Raw genomic sequence first — 22,907 nt, forward strand, 5'->3', positions numbered from 1 at the left:
TTGAGTGAATGGGCAAAACCTTGGAAAGTGAAGGTTGGAAAATGTGAGGTCATGCACTTTGACAGGAAGAATCAAAAGGGTCATTATTGAAGACAAACTCAGTAGTGAAGCTCGAGGGATGTGAGTGTTGTGCGTGAAACAGAAAAAGTTAGAATGTAGGCAAATGGAATCTCAAGTAGGGAATTGTAATTTTTGGCCTTTATTGTTATGGGGTTTAAAAATTTAAAAATAAAATAAATCTTGTTATAATCATGTAGTATGTTAGTAAGGCTGCACTTGGAGTACAATTTTGCTTCTATCTTTAATAAAAGGCATACTGACATTGGAGGCTGTTCAAAAGAGATTCATTAGGCTGATTTTGTAGTGTGAAAAGGTTGATTTATTGAACAGATTAGGCCTTTATTCATTACAGTTTAGAAGGATGATATTATTGAAACAAGCAGGATTCTGAATGAGCTTGACAGCTTACGTATTGTGAAGGTGTTTCTACTAATGGAATCTTGAACTCGGGGACATTACTACAGAATAAGGGTACACTCATTTAAAACTGAAATGCAAAGAATTTCTTCTTCCAGTGGATAGTAAATATTTGGAATTCTCTACCAGAGTTGGGGTTTCTGAAAGTATTTTGGAAGTTGGTAGGTTTTGGAAATAGTTGAGTGCTATGGGGAGCTGGCACGAAAGAGGAATTGAGGCCTAGGCTGATAAGCAATGATCTTGCAGAATAGGGCAAGCTTGAAGGAATGAATGTCTTATCCCAAAACTAGTTCTTAACAATAATAATTCTTAATACTATATCTAACAGATCCCTACGAGGAGAAAGATCAGTTAAAACAAAATTGCAATTGTTTAAAACAATTTTGTACAATAAGAGAAAGGGTAATGAAGTTGGGCATTAAGTAATGAAAGCACCCCACTAAAAGCATGATGTGAAAGAGAAGTCCAAAGGCCCCTGGCACCCAGATCTAACTTACTCTTCTTAGAAATAATTTACAAATAACCTGGTTTTTATAAAGAAGTATGTGTAGAAACTTGGAAATGCTAAATAAGTCAGACAGCATCTATAGAGAAACATGTCTGAGAGTTGATAGTTCAAGGAGATCACTGTCTGGATCCCACTATCTCCGTAAACGGGGTGCCGTCCAATGACTAAATAAGGAACATGAGTTACGAGCAGTTCTTGCATCTTTTCCTCAAACTCTATTTAATCCTTTGAAAATGAACTATGTATTTGTGAACTGATTTAATTTTCAATAAACAAAGTCTGTGTGCTGTACCTTAAGTCCTTATTTAATGTCATTACCACGTGTTGTTGCAATATTTGACTGAATGGTGAAATAGTTATTTAGAATGTGATTCCTGTGGATTTGATATGGATCAGTTTAACAAAAACTGACACTTGGCCAGTTAAGAATCTCTGCATTCACAGCTACAGCTGGATCCTCATTGCCAGCTAAAAGATATTGAAATCTATCCAGGTAATAGAGAAATCATCAGCATTAGGGAAGGAAAGGCCAAATAAAAATCTGTATTTATCCTTACTTTGCATCCAATTTCCCTCTTTACTATCTACATATATCCAACACACAGATTAAAGAGGCGGCTTTGAACCCTGGATTCATCCTGTGTTCGTTTTACTTAAATATGTACAATTTCCCCCGTGACATCAAGTATAGGAGTCATGTCAACCTCACTTGTTTTGAAATATTCAGTTCACTAATTGCATTAAGACTACTCTTCTCTCATCCAGTCTTGAATGTGTCATATCATCTTCTGGCTTGGTGTCAGAAAGACAAAAGTTATTATCTTTGGGCCCACCAAAATTTCTACTTACTTGCAACTGAGGCCAATTAAGCTTTCTCTAAGCTGATAGACTAATGCTTCTTTATCTTCACTTTTTGAAATCATAATCATCCATGGGCTTAAAATAAAACCTGATCTGTTTTTCCTCATGAACTGACGTGCTATCTCCACCCTTTTCTTCAGAACTCTTAGTATGTACCCACCTTTTTAAATATTACCATTTTTTTTTAAAAAGTCAGGCGATGCTCACACATTCAATACAAGGGAAGTAGAAAATTTGTGCAATGTTGCATTCAGTTCTGGGTGTTACACTGCCAGAGGATGCGAAGGCTTTGGAGAGGGTACAGAAAGGTTTACCAGGATGTTGTCTGGTTTGGAGAGTATTAGTTGTGAGGAGAGATCGGACAAACTTGGTTTGTTTTCACTTTCATCTTTGAAAGCTAAGGGGCAACCTGATAGAAGTTTACAAAATTGAGAGGCATGAATAGAATGAGTGTCAAAGTCTTTTTCCCAGTGTAGAAATGTCAAATGTCAGTAGATCAATAGGGGGCATAGATTTTGGGTAAGAAGGGGAAAGTTTAAAGGAGATGTGAGAGGCAAAGTTTTACACAGTGGAATTACTGCTGGAGGAAGTGGTAGAAGTAGATGCGACAGCAACATTTAAGAGGCATCTTGACAGATGAGCAAACAGGCAGGAAATAGAGGGATACAACCACATACAGGCAAAAGGTTTTTTAGTTTAGAAGGATGTCCTGTCAGTGCAGGCTTGGTGGACCAAAGGGCCTGATCCTGTGCTGTACTTTGGTTCCTTAAGGTATCAGGATGGGTGGATAAAGAAATTAAGGAGACATATGGGAAACTTGCCTTTATAAACCCAGGCATAGATTTTAAGACCAGGGACGTTGTTTAGGCCATAGCTAGAGTATTGCGTGCAGATCTGGAATGCACATTTATAGGAGGGTTATGATAGTGCAGAGGAGATATTCCAGGGTGTTACCTGGGCAGGAGTGTTTACGAACGGAGTTTGGACATATTGGGATTGGCTTCCTTAGCACGGAGGAGATTGAGAGAGTACATGATTGAGTTACATAGACCAGGGCTGGAGTGAGAAACTTTTCTCCTTTTAATGGACAGATCAATGACAAAGGAGCATGAATTTTAAGGTAAGGGATAGAAAATTAAAGGAGATATGAGGAAAATCCTTTTCATCCAGAGAATGGTGGGAATCTGGAACTCGCTGCTTATAAGGATTGTCAAGGCAGAAACCCTCCTATCATTTAAGTATTTAGATGCACAGTGTGATGCCAAAGCATACAAGGCTATGGGCCAAGTGCTGTAAAGTGAGATTAGAAACGTTCAGTGGTTTTTGACCACCATGGATGCGAAAGGCTGAAGAGTCTTTTTCTGTTTTGTAGATCTGTGTTTTAATGAAGTAATTTCTCACTTTTCTGAACTCCCAACGGATACAACCCTAGCCTGTCCAATCTTTCTTCATAAGACAACCTGACCATTCCAGATATTAGTGTGACAAATATCCTCTGAACGGCTTCCACCTCATGTACATCTTTATTTAAAGGAGACCAATATATACAGTACACTACTTCAAATGTGACCTCACAAGTGCTCTGTATAACTCAAGCATAACTTTTGTACACCATTCCTCTCGTAACAACTGATAACATTCTAGTAGCTCTGAGGGGATTTTTGAAGCTTAGAACTTTTTAACACAGGTGTATGAAAGGTCGAGAAGGAGACTCTTGAAGTTTTATAGACTGGGAGTTGAGGTCACAGTGAAATCATATGAAGGTATTAGAGAAAGGGATTCTTCTCTGATGAAGGCTGTTCGAGAGATGTTTGAGATCTGAACAGGAATATTTGTGTTATTGGGATTACATGTATCTGTATGTAGTTCTGGTTTATGCTAATTTTTCTTCATTTTTACTTAGTAAACTTGTGTCTTATTAATAAAAAACATATCTTCAACATTGCACACTCTTGTTTCAATGGGAGACCATGTCTTTAAAACCAAAATAAAATACTCTCCATCAAGGCAGAGATTTCAGTTCAGCAGCTGATTTGTCCAGTAATATCAACTAGAATCTTAATGCCTTATACCATGAGACTTTCTTCTCCACCATAACATTTGCTTTGGCACATTTATCAATATCCTGGAAATCTAAGTACAGTACAGCTACCAATTCCCCTTTATCCATTGTATCTAATACTTCAAAGAACTGAAATAAATTGGCTAAACATGATTTCTCTTTCAGAAAACTATGGCTATCAAACTTTGCCTGGTTACCTTGAATTTTTTATGTGCCCTGCTGTAATATATTTAATAGTTTCGAACATTTTCTCTATAGCAGATGTTAAGCTAACTGGCCTATAATTACTACTGGCTTTGTGCTTCCCTCTGACTTTGAGTAAAAGAGTTCTATTCACAGCCCTACTATCTAATGGAATTTTGAAAATTAGAACCAAAACATCAGCTATCTTAGTAGCCACCTCTTAAGAACTTGAATGGTGAAGTCCATTGGAACTTGGGGATTTGTCAGTGCACATCTTTGACAATTTGCTCTATACTACTTTCCTAGTGATCTTAATTTTTTAAATTTTCTTCTTCCTTCCATTTCCTGATTTATGGCTATTTATGGGATGTTACGTATCCTCTGTAGTGAAGACCAATGCAAAATACCTATTCAATTTACCTGTCATCACCTTTCCCATTACCAATTGCTCAAAATGACTTCTAAAGAGCCAACGTTCAGTCTATTAGCTCTAAATATCTATAGAAACTCTCACTTTTATTTATATGCTTTTAGCTAGCTTTCTCTGTACTCTCTTCATTGTTATTAATCTTTCAGTCAACTTTTTCTGATCTGCCACCACCTTTTTGTAATAATGCACTTTTTCTTTCAGTTTGAAGTTTTCTTTAGTGGTCAGTTAGTTGATTGATCCTGTAGTCCAACTGTCATTCAAACAAGCTGAAAGAAGCTCATTTTTGTTAAATAATTGCAAAAGCTGAGGCTTCTGCATCGTCATCGCCCCCCACCTCCGATTAGCCTTACCTGCCTCACTTGCAGTCACACTCAATAGTCCCTGACCAAATCAGAAGATCTTATTCTAAGGGCTGTGGCTGTTCCTTGTTACAAAGTATCCACGAACCTCCTCGTCGAATTGCAAAGCCTGCATTTGGCCTCCAACAGAATCACATGTTTACTGTGCATCACAGTGGCATTCAAGAGCAGTCACATTCTGCAGTTGCAACACACCACCTGTCCTGCCCTCAATGTGTTTTAATTGATTAATTGTTTTCCTTTATCTTTCCTTTCTTTTTTCAGTGAACCTTACCAGTGGTACTTAAGTTGTGTAAACCTTAAGAATAGACCTGAACCACTTTGTGGATACTCATCAAACCACCTATAGTGCAGTAAGGTTCCAATTCAGAGAAAATGAAAATGTTCAAAAAAAATCACAAGCAAGAGAACACCACCTTCCCTCCTTCATTCCCCTCCCCATGTTCTGTGCTGTGTTGCACAGAGATACCTAGCTTTCCAAACTTCTGAAGAAAGAGCTAGCTGATATCAGTTTTAGCGGATGGCCTTTTACTATCTATCTTCTTTCTTTGAAGACCTTGTAAATCCTGCATCAGGCAGGAAAATATAGTATTGACACAATCTAATTTTTGTTTTTATTATTTTTATAAAGTTTTCGATGTTCTACCCTCAAATATTGTTATCCAAAGCGTGCTCAATCTTTCTTTCACCAAACCCTGTTCACTTGTAACCCTTTTGTTTACTGACCTCAATTTGCTCCAAGTTCAATAATGCCTTGGTTTGAAAAAATATTAAATTACTCCATGGTACTCTCTTTTTATTTCTCTGTAATTTCCTCAAATCATAGAACCTTTCAAGTACAATTCTAATTCTGACCTCTTGAGCATTCCACAATGATTCACTCCAACATTGGTGACCATGCCTTCATTTGCCAAGGGTTGCATTCTGGAATTCTCTCCAAATCTTTTGTTGTCTCTCTTTCATCTTAAACCTGATGTTTCTTAAAAGCTGCCTCTTGGACCAAACTTTTGATCATCTATCCTAATATCTCTTTGTGACTCTGTCAAATTTTGCTTTAATGCTCTTCTAAAGCACCTTTTGGATATTTGATCAATTTAAAAGTATGGTGTAAATGCCAATAGTTATTGAACTTCAGATGTAATATGATATTTCATGTTCTTTTTAACGATTGTATGATTAAATTTGTTCAATGTTTCGGGTTCTCATTTGTGTTTTTAAATCATTCTTATGTTAAATTATTTTAAACATTTTGTCCTATTTTTGCTTTGCAGGTGAACGAAAAAGCCCCTATGTCGCCATATGTTGTGTAGTAATGGCATTCAGTATTCTGTTTATGCAGTAGCAATTGCCTTCAAAGGATCAGCACTATGGATGATAGACATTGGTTAATATACACAACAGAAGAACTTTATAAATGTGACCGTGATGCACGAAAGGCTGCAGCTTCTAAAATCTGTGTTTTGCTTCTTCCGTCACAAGCTTTTCTTAGCAGTGGCATCAGATACAACCCTGTTACTGGACCAAGGACTGAGATATTTGAGATAGAACTCCACTGTAGTCATTTTTTATATATATATGGACTGCAACAACCATCCTAGATTAAGAACTAATATCACAATGTGAATTATTTGGTCAGTTATTGCTGTGTGAAACTGACTAAATATTGTATTGTCAATAAAAACCTTCAATGATACTTAAACTTTTTTCATTGAAAGAATACAATACTGATCCTAACAGCATACTTTAGCCCAAAGGAACACATAATGAAGATATTCATTACTTTGTTAAAACAACGGAGCTTAACTGACATTTCTGGCTCCCTGATCTTTGCTGTCAATTTTGCAGTATTTATTTACTTAAGGTTGTGGTTACAAGTGCTTGAAATGTCTGCGGTTGGTATTTTAAAGGTTATGGATAACTATTCCCTTATAGTAAAAGGTTTTTAAAGTGGAAATTAATGAATAGTTTTTAAAGCTTCCTCTTCATGCTTCATGAATAGAGTTCACTGCTTCCAGTCCTGTCTGCTGGGTGGATGGACATGGAAGTGCAGTAGCTTGCCAGTGAGGTGATATGAGCACAGAAACTTTTGAACTTGCCTTTCCAAAGGTTCCCTATTGCAAACTATGGCTCACGACACTTTTTGAGATATCATGAGCTATGAACTAAATCTGGTCCAAACATGGAAATTACCAAGGACTAGACATGTCAATCCTCATAATAGTGTGCCAGGTGTGGACTTTTCCAAACCAGCCTGGACCATTAATAGTTGTTCCTAAAAATCTGCCTGAGAATCCCACAATCGGGTTATGCTCAGTCTTTTGAATGGCTCCCAAGACATCCTGAATCTCTGAAAGACCATGATAAGGTGTCCAGGTAACTCTTCTCCTTTCCTGATGTCTGGTGATTCCTAGAACTCAGATTCCAGATCACCAGCCCTGAGCCCAAATTGCACATTCTAGCATACGTGTGATCATCCAGGATTCCAGTACTTCCCACAGATTTTTGTAGTGCAGTTTCGGCATGACAATTGCCCAGTTTCTCTCATCTTGTTCCTAATCTTGTCTCTAATCTAAAAATCCCTTATTCATGGTTTCATTCTAATAAATCTCCTTTGCACTCTCTCCAGTGCTTTAACATCCATATGTAAATAAGTTGCCCAGATCTGAACGCAATGCTCCAAATGTGATCTGATCACTGATTTGTAGAGGTGTACATCACTTCCTTTTTTATATATACTCTATGCTTCCATTAATAAACCCTGGGATCCTATAAGTCTGCTTCCTAACTGTTTCAATTCGTTGCCTGGGTTATCCTCTGTCCCTTTCCTCAAACACAGTGTCACATTTGTAGTCTTCCAATCCCCAGGACTAGCCATGTGTTCAGAGAGGCCTGAAGAATTTCTGTCGATGGCATATACAATATATCATAACCCCATATTCTTTGTTCACATTTCTACAGGTGCCCATTAAATCTACTTATGTTTACTTCAAGCATTCCCTGTACTCTTGGATTTCTCAGTGACCCAGCTTATATTGTTGGAGTTTTACTTTGTGTGGAAGACATAATTAAATCTTTATTAACTATTTTTAATTGAAATCACAAGCTTTGAGTGTTGCTCCTTCATCAGGTGGATACAAAGCACCGAAAGTTTGAGATTTCAAATAAACCTGTTGGACTATAACCTGATGTCGTCTGATCTTGTCCACCCCAGTTCAACACTGCCACCTCCATATCATCAAACACTTGGCAACTCTTTAATTGACTTAAGGTGAGACTTTGCCTTAAAGGGCTTTGCATGAAAGTTGGAGAACACAAGTGATTTACTCTTGGTGATTAGTAGGTTGGAAAAGAATACTGCTGATATGGAAAGAAGCATTTTGTCATCTGCAAGCACTTCTGAATATAAATTTTAAAAAGGTGCTGGCTAATCACAGTGCAAACTTAATGGACTACTGATTGGATGCAGTAAGTTCAACAAGGCATTGGAGCCAGAATGTAAGGTAAGTGTGGGAGCTTACTAGGGCCAGGCTGGTAAGTCCAAGTAAGGAGGTGGAATCTACAGTGGTTGAAGGCAGGAGAGGACACAGTGGAGGGGACAGACCTTGAGGGGCCTCTGATAGGATCAGTGTTTCTGTCAAGGAGGGAAACCCTTGCCTGACACTAAGACTCACTTGATTGCCATATGGGGCCTGTCCTGCTAATTGGCCACTTAAGATCCTCAATCAAATCACTCATTTTCACTGATAAAATTCAAGTGGTACTGTACAATTTCAGCTATTGTCTCTGAACTCATCCTGAACGACCTCTCCCTAACTTTTAACTGTTTCCTTTTGTCTTTATTTATCTATGGAGACCCATTAGAGTTTAGCTTGTTTGTTCTTTTTGGAGAATTGTTTTTTCCATAAACTGAATCTTTTAAAATGTTCCTATGATACTAGTATGCCATTTTGTCATTTGCCAATGTTGTTGCCCATTTTATTCTTTTTAGTTCAATTCTCAGGTACTCATAGCATTTTTCAATCTGTTCCTCATCCCTCATGTCTTTCCTATCATCTTAAAATGCATTATATTATGGTCACCATCACTTAGACATTCTCCTACTTGAAATGAAGACTAACTTTCTGAATTGTTGCACTCCAAATGAAGGCCTCCCTGCTATCAAGTAGGGAGTTCCAGTCTCTTAATCTATCTTGTGGTTCTACCACATGACATGGGGTATTTTCATTGTGAAGGTTGGAGTTGATCTCCATATGGATAATAAAGTAAACTCTCTTCCCAATGCATCTATGACAGATCGATTAGCATGAAGAAGTCAAGTAAGCTTTCCCTCTGTATCGGTTCTCACTACCTGCAACATTTTTCAGGATGAACTCACTTTGTCCATGATTATACAACTGAACTAGTCCTGATGAAGTGGATTAGCATTCCCCACTCCAAATACATTCTTGTCATTGATATTTGCTCATCGGCCTTGCTGTATATATTACACATCTCTGGAGCAAGTAGAGCACTTGGCTCAGAGATTTCCTTAAAGTAAAGCCAAAATATGGATGCTGGGCATCTGAAACACACACAAATCAGAATTGCTGGGGCCACTCAGCAAGTCTGACATGGTCTGTGGAAAGAAAACAAGGTGTTAAAACTAAGACACAGGAGCAGAAATTAGGCCATTCAATCCAAGTCTGCTCTGCCATTTAGTCATGGCTGATAAGTTTCTTAACTCTGTTCTCCCTGTAACCTTTTGGTGCCCCTGACAATCAATAACCTATATATTGTCTTAAATATACTCGATGACTTGGCTTCCATAGCCTTCTGTAACAATGTATTGCATAGATTCGCCATTCTCTAAGGGTTTCTCCTCATCTGTTCTGAAGTGGCTTCCCTTTACTCTATAACTGTGCCTAGTCTCTTCCACCAATGGAAACATGTTCCCAATGTCCACTCTGTCCAGGCTGTTCAATATTCTGTAAGTTTCAATTAGATTTCTTCCCCACCCCATTCCTGCTAAATTCCATCAAGTATAGTCCTAGAGTCCTCAAACATTCCTCATGTGTTAAGCCTTTCACTCCTGGGATCATTCTCATGAACCTCCTCTGGACCCATTCCATCCAGTACATCCTTCCTGAGGAATGGGGACCAAAATTGCTCACAATACTCCAAATATGGTCTGGCCAAAGCCTTGCATGGATTGAGGATTGGCTGGCTCAAAGAAGGCAGAGAGTTGGGATGAAAGGTTCTTTTTCGGAATGTCAGCTAGTGACAAGTGGTGTCCCGCAGGGGTGAGTGTTGGGGCCGCAGCTGTTCACTTTATATATTAATGATCTGGAAGAAGGACTGTGGGCATTCTGGCACAGTTTGCCAATGATACGAAGTTAGGCAGACAGGCAGGTAGTTCTGGGGAGGTGGTGAGGCTGCAGAAAGATTTAGACAGTTTAGGAGAGTGGTCCAGGAAATGGCTGATGAAATTCAATGTGAGCAAATGCCAGGTCTTGCACTTTGGAAAAAAGAATATAGGCATGGACTATTTTCTAAACTGAGAAAATTCATAAAGCCAAATTACAAAGGGATCTGGGAGTACTAATCCAGGATTCTCTAAATGGTGACTTGCAGGCTGAGTCCATGGTTAAGAAAGCAAATGGGTTGGAACATAAAAGCAGTGACGTGCTTCTGAGACATCGTAAAGTTCAAGTTAGGCCCCATTTAGATTACTGTGTCCAACTTTGGACCCCACACCTCAGGAAAGACATACTGGTACTGGAGTATGTCCAGAGGAGGTTTACACGGATGATCCCTGGAATGGTAGGCCTAACATACGATGAATGGCTGAGGATCCTGGGATTGTATTCATTGGAGTTTAGAAGATTGAGGGGAGATGTAATAGAAACTTAAGAGATAACGCATGTCTTAGAAAGGGTGGACGGTGGGAATTTGTTTCCCTTAAGCGGGGAGACTAGGACCTGTGGGCACAGCCTTAGAGGGGGTCAATTTAGAATGAAAATGAGGATACGTTTCTTCAGCCAGAGAGTGTTAGGCCTGTGGAATTCATTGCCATGGAGTGCAGTGGAGGCTGGGGCATTAAATGTCTTCAAGACATAGATTGATAAATTCTTGATCTTTCAAGGAATTAAGGGCTATGAGGACAGTGTGGGTAAGTGGAGTTGAAATATCCATCAGCCATGATTGAATGGCAGAGTGGACTCGATGGGCCGAATGGCCTAACTTCCACTCCTATATCTTATGGTCTTAAACCTATATTTTAGTCTTTGAAATAAATGCCAACATTATATTTGCCTTCATAACTACCGACTCGACTTGCAAGTTTACCTTTAGAAAATCCTGGACTAGAACTCCCAAGTCCCTTTGCACTTCAGATTTCTGAATTTTCTCCCCATTAGAAAATATGCCTCAATTCTTCCTGCCAAAGTGCATGACCTCACATTTTTTCACATTGTTTTTGATCTGACACTTTTTTGCCCACTCACCTAACCTGTCTAAAACCTTCCATAGCCTCCCCACCTCCTTGATACAAAGATAGATGGAGGAATAGTATCATTGGCAAACGTAGCCAGAATGCCCTCAATTCCTTCAGCTCGATCATTAATGTATAAAGTGAAAAGCAGTCCCAACACTGAGCTTTGCAGAACACTACAAGTTATGGGCTGCCACCAAGAAGGATCCTTTTAGCCCCACTCTGCTTTTTGCCAGACAGTCAAGCTTCTATCCATGCTAGTACATTGTCTCTGGCACCATGGGCCCTTATCTTACTCAGAAGCCTTCTGTGCGGAACTTTGTCAAAGGCCTGCTGAAAGTCTGAGTAGATAACCTCCGTTTGATTCTAACATTCTAACAGATTTGTCAGGCATAATGTTCCCTGGATAAAACCATGCTGACTTTGCCCTATTTTAAGCATGCATTTCCAAGTATTCCAAAATCTCAATGGAGATCCCAGATCAAAATCTTACCAACAACCAAAGTCAGGCTAATCAGCCTGTAATTTTCCATCTTTTTGCCCTACTCCCTTTTTAAACAGAGGGTTACATTAGTGATTTTCCAATCCTCTGGAACCCTCCCTGATTTCCATGATTCCTGGGAAGTCACCACTAATGCCTCCACTATCTCTTTAGCTATCTACTTCAGAAGTCTGGGGTGTAGTCCATCTGAACCATGGGGTTTATCCACCTTCAGACCTTTCAGTTTTTCGAACACCCTCTTGGTGATGGCCACCATACTTCTCCATGCCTCTTGACTCTCTCGAATTTTTGGAATGTTACTCGTATTTTCTACCATGAAGGCTGACACAAAGTACTTATTCAGTTCCTCCCCCATTTCTTTGTTCTCCATTACTACTTCTCCAGCACAATTGTCCAGTGGCACAATGTCCACTTTTACCTTTCTTTTACCCTGTGTATATCTAAAGAAATCCTTGCAACCTTCTTTTGTATTACTGGCTAGCTTACCCTCATATTTAATCTTCTCTCTTTTTTAGTTGCCCTCTCTTGGTCTTTGTAGCTTCCCAATCCTCTGGCTTCCCCCTACCCTTGGCCGCATTATATGCTTTCTCTTTCACTTTTATGATGTCCTTGACTTTTCTTACCAGCCACGGTTGCCTCATCCTCCCTCTAGTCTGCTGCTTTTTCTAAAGGATGAATTTTTGGTGTGACTCCCACATTACTCCCAGAAACTCCTGCCATTGCTGTTCCACTGTCTTTCTGGCTAGGTTCCTCTCCCTGTCAATTCTAGACGGCACCACCCTCATGCCTCTATAGTTGCTTTTATTCGCCGTTACACCTGGTTCCACCTTCTCCATGTCAAACTGCAGAGTAAATTCAATCATGTTATGGTCACTGCCTCCTAAGGGTTCGATTAGGTTAGATTACTTACACAGTGTGGAAACAGGCCCTTCAGCCCAACAAGTCCACACCGCCCCGCCGAAGTGCAACCCACCCCTACCCCTACATTTACCCCTTACCTAACACTACGGGCAATTTAGCATGGCCAATTCACCTGACCTGCACATTTTTGGATTGTGGGAGGAAACCAGAGCACCCGGAGGGAACCCACGCAGACACAGGGAGAATGTGCAAACTCCACACAGACGGGAATTGAACCCGGGTTTCTGGCGTTGTGAGGCAGCAGTGCTAACCACTGTGCCACCGTGCTGCCCAAAGGGTTCCTTCACCTTAAGTTCCCTTATCAAGTCTGCCTCACTGCACAACACTAAATCCAGTATTGCCTTGTGAGCTCAACCACAAGCTGCTCCAAAAAGTCATCGCCTAGACATATCCTAGGATTATGTGGGAAGCAAGAGAGGAAATTGCAGAGCTGTTGGAAATGATCTTTTCGTCTTCACTGTCAACGGGGGTGGTACCAGGGGACTGGGGAGTGGCGAATGTTGTGCCCCTGTTCAAAAAAGGGAATAGGGATAACCCCGGGAATTACAGGCCAGTTAGTCTTACTTCGGTGGTAGGCAAAGTAATGGAAAGGGTACTGAGGGATAGGATTTATGAGTATCTGGAAAGACACTGCTTGATTAGGGACAGCCAGCACGGATTTGTGAAGGGTAGGTCTTGTGCAGCAGGTCAGGCAGCATCTGCCTGACCTGTGCTTTTCCAGCAACACATTTTCAGCTCTGATCTCCAGCATCTGCAATCCTCACTTTCTCCTCGAAGGGTAGGTCTTGCCTTACAAGTCTTATTGAATTCTTTGAGGAGGTGACCAAGTATGTGGATGAGGGTAGAGCAGTGGATGTAGTGTACATGGATTATAGTAAGGCATTTGATAAGGTTCCCCATGGTAGGCTTATGCAGAAAGTCAGGAGGCATGGGATAGAGGGAAATTTGGCCAGTTGGATAGAAAACTGGCTAACCGGTCGAAGTCAGAGAGTGGTGGTAGATGGTAAATATTCAGCCTGGAGCCCAGTTACAAGTGGAGTTCCGTAGGGATCAGTTCTGGGTCCTCTGCTGTTTGTAATTTTTATTAATGACTTGGAAGAGGGAGTCGAAGGGTGGGTCAGTAAATTTGCAGATGATACGAAGATTGGTGGAGTTGTGGATAGTGAGGAGGGCTGTTGTCGGCTGCAAAGGGACTTAGATATGATGCAGAGCTGGGCTGAGGAGTGGCAGATGGAGTTCAACCCTGTCAAGTGTGAGGTTGTCCATTTTGGAAGGACAAATAAGAATGCGGAATACAGGGTTAACAGTAGGGTTCTTAGTAAGGTGGAGGAGCAGAGGGATCTTGGGGTCTATGTTCATAGATCTTTGAAAGTTGCCACTCAGGTGGATAGAGCTTGTAAGAAGGCCTATGGTGTATAAGCGTTCATGAGCAGAGGGATTGAATTCATGAGTCGTGAAGTGATGTTGCAGCTGTACAGGACCTTGGTTAGGCCACATTTGGAGTTGTGTGTGCAGTTCTGGTCGCCTCACTTTAGGAAAGATGTGGAAGCTTTGGACAGGGTGCAGAGAAGATTTACCAGGATGTTGCCTGGAATGGAGAATAGGTCGTACGAGGATAGGTTGAGAGTGCTAGGCCTTTTCTCGTTGGAACGGCGAAGAATGAGGGGTGACTTGATAGAGGTTTATAAGATGATCAGAGCAATAGATAGAGTAGACAGTCAGAAACTTTTTCCCCGGGTACAACAGTGTGTTACAAGGGGACATAAATTTAAGGTGAAGGGTGGAAGGTATAGGGGGGATGTCAGGGGTAGGTTCTTTACCCAGAGAGTGGTGGGGGCATGGAATGCGCTATCTGTGGGAGTGGCAGAGTCAGAATCATTGGCGACCTTTAAGCGGCAATTGGATAGGTACATGGATGGGTGCTTAAGCTAGGACAAATGTTCGACACAACATCATGGTCCGAAGGGCCTGTTCTGTGCTGTATTGTTCTATGTTCTATGTTCTAACCCATCCCCACAAATGTTAACCTGCTGCTTTGTTTTCTATAGCTACTACATCTCTTGGAGTTATATCCCTTTAAACTAGAAAGTTGAGCAGGAGGAATAAAGTCCTGTTGACTGCCCTATTTACCTTTATCACTAGAACATTGGTCCCAGCTCGGTTCAGGTGGAGACAGTTCCAATGGTATAGATCCCTCCTGTTCTGATATTCATGTCAGTGCCCCATGAAAAGGAAACCCTCTTTCCCACATCACACTTTTAGCCATGTGTTTACTTCCCTTTTTCTTGTGTCCTTATGCCAATGTGCACATGGCTCAGATAGTAATCCGGAGATTATAACTCTTGAGGGCCTGTTCTTTACTTTATTTCCTAGTTCCTGATAATCCCTGAACAGGTCCTCTTTCCTACTCTGGCCTATGTTGTTTGTCCCAACCGGGGACCTACCCTCTCCCTCTCCAATATCCTTTCAGGCGGGTCAGAGATGTCCCTCACCCAAACATCAGGCAGGCAACATGCCATGCTGGATTCTCGATTCTGTTTAGAATTTATTCCCCTAATCCTAAAATTTCCCATGACTAGAACTTAACTTTTTGCCCCTCCCTCTCCCCTGCTTGAATGGCCTCCAGTACCAAAGTGTCATAGTCAGCTAGCTCATCCTCCCTACAGCTCTGTTCCTCATCCACGCAGGGAACAAGTATCTCATACCTGTTGCACAAGATCAAGCGCTGAGGCTCCTTCCTGAACATGGATCCTCTACCTGTCTCACTTGCAGTCACACCTTGCTGTCCCTGGCCACTTATCAAATTTGAGGTACTTAATCTACCAGGTGTGACTGCCTCCTGAAACAGTGTCCATGTAACTCTTCCCCCTCTCAGATGTGCCACAGTGTCCAAAGCTCAGGCTCCAGCTTATCAATTCTGAGCCAAAATTCCTCCAGCAAGCAACTTTTACTGCAGATGTGGTCACTGCTTGTCACAATGGGATCAGCCAGCTCCCACATCATACAGCTACAGCACATCACCTACCTACCCATCTCTACTTAGTGAATTAATTTATTAGTTAATTATTTATTGATTAGTTTTGCAGTTGTTTTTTCAAATTTAAGACAGATTTCCTACCAGCCAACCAGGTCACAGCTCTCCTGTGGTGCCATTTATTTCACTTTGGTTTCAGTTACTCCATGTGCTCCTCCCTCTGACTCCATTCCTGGGAACAAGGCTGGGAATCCCTGGGGTAAGTTAGTTTTATACTCAGTGTTCCATGTGCTTCTCTCTCTGGCTCTGCTCCCTAGAAACAAGCATTTAACATTTTAGGTCCAGTGATGCTTCTGAGATTTCCTTACCCATTTGTCTTGACGTTACAATGGTCCATAGCCTATTTTGCAGGAGACTGGGGAGTGATTTGGAGAGGTATTTACAAATCATGAAATTATTTACCTATTTCCAGTGGTTGAGATCTTGCACCAGAGAGTGCTGAGGTTAAATGAGAAATGGAGGAACTTAGATAGTGTTTCCATTAACCACACATCCCTCTTGAGTTAATGATTGAAGTGGAGACAATGTCAAGGTATTCAGATAGGTTGGATCATCATTGAATGAAAGAAAAATAATAGATATATTGAAGCAGGGTTAACACACAGGAGAAGAATAACTATTTATTTGAAGGTTAGGACAGTGTCAATAAAGAATGGGTTGCACATTTTGCTTGATGTAATTCCCAGGTAAAGTTTGTTAATCTTAAGTTCTTTGGGTTGTAATATGTTCTTTTAGGGAGAGAAAATAGTTAAAAAATTAGTTTGTTCCCTTTTCAAATGCTGTTGTTTACCTTTACATAAAGCATCTACGCCAGATCTCTCAGCCACAAATAAATCCGAGTGGGATGAGTACAATTCTTGTCTCTCCTTTCCAGGGAATGGTTTCATTCTTGTTGGTGCTGAACATTGCATTTTTGCTTTGAGTATTAAGATTGGATCCAGGAGCAGGGAGGATGCTGATCCCCACACACAGCAACAACTACTGTCCAAAAAGGATTTAGCCACTGATTCTTTTCAAATCAAGCAATTTAATACACCAACATTCTCGAGGCTGTGTCTAATCCAGATAATAAAATATTACATTTTTTGCGACTATTGTGACATTTTCTCCAACTCCCATCCCTCAAACCATTCTCCATTGCTAGAATCCCTTTTAAAAGAAAATGCTCAATTTAATTGTTTCAATTAGTGATAAGTCAAAGTAATTTTTGAGACCATAAGATGCAGGTGCAGAAGTAGGCTATTCTGTTCAGAGTCTGCTGCATCGTTCAATGAGATCATGGCTGATTAAATTATGATCAATTCCACCTTCCTGCCTTTTCCCATAAACTTTGATCCCTTCACTGATTTAAAAACGCACATACCTTAACTTTGAATATACTTAATGACAGCCCTCTGTGGTAAAGAATTCTACAGATTCACTATTCTCTAAGAGAAGAAGTTCCTTCTCATCTCCTACATAGGTAACCTCTTAAATTTTCCCACAAGGGGAAATGGGCTTTTTACAACTATCCTGTAAAGCTCAGTAGGAATCTTATGTTTCAATATGGTCACCTTTTATCCTTCTAATGTTTAATGAGTACAGGCTCATCGTGCACAGCTTAGCCTCATAAAACAATCCTTCTATACCAGAGATCAATCAAGTGAACCTTCTCTGGACTGCCTCCAATGCCAGAATTTATTTTGTTAGATAAAGAGACCAAATCTGTCCCCAGTATTCCAGGTGTGGTCTGTCTAGTGGTTTGAATAGTTTCAGCAAAGCCTTTCTATTTCTGCACTCCATTCCCTTTGAAATAAAGTCATTTCCTGTTATCTGCTGAACTGGAATGCAAGCTTTTTGTGATTCATGCAGCAGAACTTACCGCTAAATCCCTCTGCCACTTTTAAGGAGTTTTAAAAATTTTTTGCCAAATTTTGTAAATAATAAACTGGGTAATCCAAGATGGAGGACGGGAATACTTTTTGGCTGCAACAGCTGCTCCTTTTTTGAGGTATTTTAGGTGCTGAAGGTGATTTCCTCGAATTCCAGGAGCAGCAATTACTGTTTCATATGCTGTTGCGTTGTTTTGGAATTTTGGAAAAAAAAGTCAAAACAGCAGCAGTTTTAAAAGGGAGACAAACAGACAAAGGAAGCACATGGTGAGGTCAGTGCAGGAGAGAGAGAGAACCTGCACAGTTACTGCCTTTGCTGTTTGAATTCATGTATCGCTGGACATCGGAGTGCATCTGGGAAAATTAACAAACATTGAAATTCACAACTAATCTTGGAGGAACTGTTGGGCGAAGTTCACAACACAGACTCAAATAAGTTAATGTTGTTTTAAGTGTGGCCTACAGAGAATCTGTAATAGTGAATAGAATAGGTTCTTTCTTGATTATGTTTTTGGAGATATGTCTCTTGCACAAACTTAAAATATATGCCATAACTATGAATTTAACCTGAGGCAGTGTTTGTAGAGGAATAAGACAGTGTTATTTTCTGGGTCTGTAGGTTGTGAAGGAGCAACAATGGCCTTTAGTAGAAGTGATATGTACTTCTTGTCAGATGTGGGAGTTTAAAGAGAGTTTAATGGTTACTGCAGATTATATGTAAATGATGTTGGTTGGGAATCTTATCAGATCGAATGGATCGGTTTGCTTCTAACTGTCTCTCCAATGATGAATTTGCGACAGCAACAGTATGTGATGGATGGCAGTTATAGGAAGGGGGGAAAGTCTCAGATACAGTCACATAGATGGGTTAACTCCAGGAAAAGAAAGAGAGGTAGGCAGCTAGTGCAGGAGTCTTTTGTAGCTATACCCATTTTAAACAGGTATGCTGTTTTGGAAAATGTAGGAGTGATGGATTCTCAGGGGAATGTAGCATGAACAGCCAAGTTTCTGGTATTGAGACTGGCTCTAATGCAACAAGGGGTACATCGGGTTTCAAGAGATCAATTGTGTTAGGGGACTCTCTAGTCCGACGTTTCTGTGGCCAGCAGTGAAAAATCAGAATGCTGTGTTGCCTCCCTGGTGCCAGGATCAAGGATGTCTTAGAGAGGGTACAGAATGTTTTCAAGGGGAAGAGGGGCCAGCAAGAGGTAATAGTAACATTGGAACCAACGACATTGGAAGGGTAAAGGTTGAGATTCTGAAAAGAGATTACAGAGAGTTAGGCAGAAATTTAAAAAGGAGGTCCTCGAGAGTAGTAATATCTGGATTACTTCCGATGCTACAAGCTAGTGAGGGCAGGAATAGGAGTACAGAGCAGAAGAATGCATGGCAATGAGCTGGTGTATGGGAGAAGGATTCACATTTTTGGATCTCTTTTGGGGTAGAAGTGACCTGAGCAAAAAGGATGGATTTCACCTAAATTGGAAGGGGACTAATATACTGACAGGAAAATTTACAAGAGGTGGGGGGTGGGACCCAGGGAGATAGTGAGGAATGAGGTCAATCTGAGACTGGTACAGTTGAGAACAGAAGTGAGTCAAATAGTCAGGGCAGGCAGGGACAAGGTAGGACTAATAAATTAGACAGCATTTATTTCAGTGCAAGGGGCCGAACAGGGAAGGCAGATGAACTCAGGCCATGGTTAGGAACATGTGACTGGGATATCGTAGCAATTACAGAAACATGGCTCAGGGATGAGCAGGACTGGCAGTTTAATGTTCCAAGATACAAATGCTACTACAGGAAGAATAGAAAGGGAGACAAGAGAGGGGGGAGGGGAGTGGCATTTTTGATAAGGGATAGCATTACAGCTGTGCTGAGGGGGGATATTCCAGGAAATACACCCAGGGAAGTTATTTGGGTGGAACTGAGAAATAAGAAAGGGATGATAACCTTATTGGGATTGTATTATAGACCCCCCAATAGTCAGAGGGAAATTGATAAACAAACTTGTAAGGAGACCTCAACTATCTGTAAGAATAACAGGGTGGTTATGGTAGGGGATTTTAACTTTCCAAACATCGACTGGGACTGTCATAGTGTTAAGGGTTAAGATGGAGAAGAATTTCTTAAGTGTGTACCAGAAAAATTTCTGATTCAGTATGTGGAGGTACCGACTAGAGAATGTGCAAAACTTGACTACTCTTGGGAAATATGGCAAGGCAGGTGACTGAGGTGTCAATGGGGGGAGCACTTGGGGCAGCGACCATAATTCTATTAGATTTAAAATAGTGATGGAAAAGTTGAAGTTCTAAATTGGAGAAAGGCCAATTTTGGCGGTATTAGGCAAGAATGTTTGAAAGCTGATTGGGGACAGATGTTCGCAGGCCAAGTGATGGCTGAAAAATGGGAAGCCTTCAGAAATGAGATAACGAGAATCCAGAGAAAGTATATTCCTGTTAGAGTGAAAGGAAAGACTGGTAGGAATAGGGAATACTGGGTGACTAAAGAAATTGAGGGTTTGGTTAAGAAAAAGCAGGAAGCATATGTAAGGTACAGACAGGATAGATCAAGTGAATCCTTAGAAGAGTATAAAGGCGGTAGGAGTATACTTAAGAGGGAAATCAGGAGGGAGAAAAGGGGACGTGAGATAGCTTTGGCAAATAGAATTAAGGAGAATTCAATGGGTTTTTACTAATACATTAAGGACAAAAGGATAACTAGGGAGAGAATAGGGCCCATCAAAGATCAACAAGGCAGCCTTTGTGTGGAGCCGCAGAAAATGGAGAGATACTAAACGAGTATTTTGCATCCGTATTTACTATGGAAAAGGATATGGATGATATAGACTGTAGGGAAATAGATGGTGATACCTTGCAAAATGTCCATATTACAGAGGAGGAAGTGCTGGATGTCTTGAAACACATAAAGGTGGATAAATCCCCAGGACCTGATCAGGTGTACCCGAGAACTCTGTGGGAAGCTAGAGAAGTGATTGCTGGGCCTCTTGCTGAGATATTTGAATCATCGATAGTCACAGGTGAGGTGCCTGAAGACTGGAGGTTGGCTAATGAAAGCTGGTAAGGACAAGCCAGGGAACTATAGACCAGTGAGCCTGACCTCAACGGTGGGCAAGTTGTTGGAGGGAATCCTGAGGGACAGGATGTACATGTATTTGGAAAGGCAAGGACTGATTAGGGATAGTCAACATGGCTTTGTGCATGGGAAATCATGTCTCACAAACTTGATTGAGTTTTTTGAAGAAGTAACAAAGAGGATTGATGAGGGCATAGCGGTAGATGTGATCTATATGGACTTCGTTAAGGTGTTCGACAAGGTTCCCCATGGAAGACTGATTAGCAAGGTTAAATCTCACGGAATACAGGGGGAACTAGCCATTTGGATACAGAACTGGCTCAAAGGTAGAAGACAGAGGGTGGTGATGGAGAGTTGTTTTTCAAACTGGAGGTCTGTGGCCAGTGGAGTGCCACAAGGATTGGTGCTGGGTACTTAACGTTTTGTCATTTACATAAATGATTTGGATGTGAGCATAAGATGTACAGTTAGTAAGTTTTCAGATGACACCAAAATTGGACGTGCAGTGGACAGCGAAGAGGGTTACCTCAGATTACAAGGGGATCTTGATCAGATGAGCCAGGGGGCTGACAAGTGGCAGATGGAGTTTAATTTAGATAAATGTGAGGTGCTGCATTTTGGGAAAGCAAATCTTAGCAGGACCTATATACTTAATGGTAAGGTCCTAGGGAGTGTTGCTAAACAAAGAGATCTTGGAGTACAGGTAGATTGCTGAGAGTCTCGTATTCCTCAGGGATACGATCGCCTACATGCAAGGCAGAGGGTTGGACACCTGCCTGATCAGCCGAGACCAGGAGAAAGCCTTTGACAGGATATCACACACGTATATGAGAGATGTTCTCTCCAAAATGGGCTTTGGGGAGGGAATCTGCAATTGGATCAGACTGCTCTACACCACCATTGTCAGTGTAGTCTCAATCAATGGGTGGGAATCAGATAGCTTCCCAGTCAGATCTGGAGTCAGGCAGGGCTGCCCTCTCTCTCCTGCCTTGTTTGTGTGCTGCATAGAGCCATTTGCCGAGTCCATCAGGAAGGATGCGAGCCTGAGAGGGGTGACTATTCCTGGCAGCGGGGGCCTGCAGGTTAAGGCCTCCCTGTACATGGATGACGTTACCATTTTCTGCTCTGATCCACTGTCCGTGCGCAGACTCATGTGCAAATGTGACCAGTTTGAATGGGCCTCGGAGGCCAAGGTAAACCGAGGCAAGAGCAAGGCCATGCTCTTCGGGAACTGGGCCGACCAGTCCTCTATCCCCTTTTCCATTAGGGCCGACCACCTGAAGGTGCTGGGTATTTGGTTTGGGGGGGCTGGGGCGTGTGCCAAATCTTGAGAGGAGCATATCAGCAAAGTGAGGCAGAAACTGGGCAGGTGGAAGCTACGGTCTCTCTCCATCGCGGGGAAAAAACCTGGTCATCAGGTGTGAGGCACTGTCATTGCTGTTATACGTGGCACAGGTCTGGCCTATTCCCAGAACCTGTGCCGTTGCAGTCACCCGGGCCATCTTTCAATTTATATGGAGGTCAAAGATGGACCGGGTCCGAAGGGACTCGCTGTACAAAGATCTGAGCAACAGGGGAAAAAAATACACCCAATGCCACCCTCACCCTGATGGCCACCTTTTGTATGTGGCTGCATCGAGCTGTGCGTGGATCCCCCGTACGCAAACACCAAGTGTCACTACGTACTGAGGTTCTCCCTGTCCCCGGTGTTGCGAAGGATGGTCCTGGCCTCGCTGTCGCGGAACGCTCCGAGTAGTTGGACTGTTCCATATCACCTGTCCTTCGTGGAGAAGTTTATGAAGAAAAACACCTTTGACCACAAGTCCATCAGGAAGTGGTCAGCACGTAGTTTACTTGAGACCCTTCGGGAAAAGGAGAGGGCGGATCCTATCGAGCGGTTCCCTGAGCAGACTGTCAAAGCCATTTGGCAGAATGCCTCATTGCCAGAACTTTCCAACAAGCACCAAGACATGGTTTGGCTGGGGGTGAGAAGGACTATGCCTGTGAGATCCTTTATGCACGCCCGGACTCTCAGCCGCACCGCATGCTGTCCTTGAAGTGGCTGCGGGGGGGGGACAAGACTGTCACACACCTCCTTCTGGAATGTGTCTATGCAGAAGAAGTCTGGAGAGGA

General features: G+C 41.6%; 1 protein-coding gene across 2 annotated transcripts in view; it reads left to right on the forward strand.

Moving 5' to 3' along the window:
• The window catches only part of tmem167a (transmembrane protein 167A), a 31,393-nt gene extending 24,820 nt beyond the window's left edge, over positions 1-6,573 (forward strand). For both annotated transcript variants that reach the window (XM_043708560.2, XM_043708552.2), the window contains exon 4: positions 6,152-6,573. In XM_043708560.2, the coding sequence (XP_043564495.1) occupies positions 6,152-6,222 (71 nt within the window). In that variant the 3' untranslated portion in view covers positions 6,223-6,573. The remainder of the gene's footprint in view (positions 1-6,151) is intronic.
• Positions 6,574-22,907: the final 16,334 nt, after the last annotated feature.

Source organism: Chiloscyllium plagiosum, unplaced genomic scaffold, assembly GCF_037043375.1.
Source record: "Chiloscyllium plagiosum isolate Xiang-an unplaced genomic scaffold, Cpla_swu_hap1 HiC_scaffold_2, whole genome shotgun sequence".
NCBI lineage: Eukaryota > Metazoa > Chordata > Chondrichthyes > Orectolobiformes > Hemiscylliidae > Chiloscyllium > Chiloscyllium plagiosum.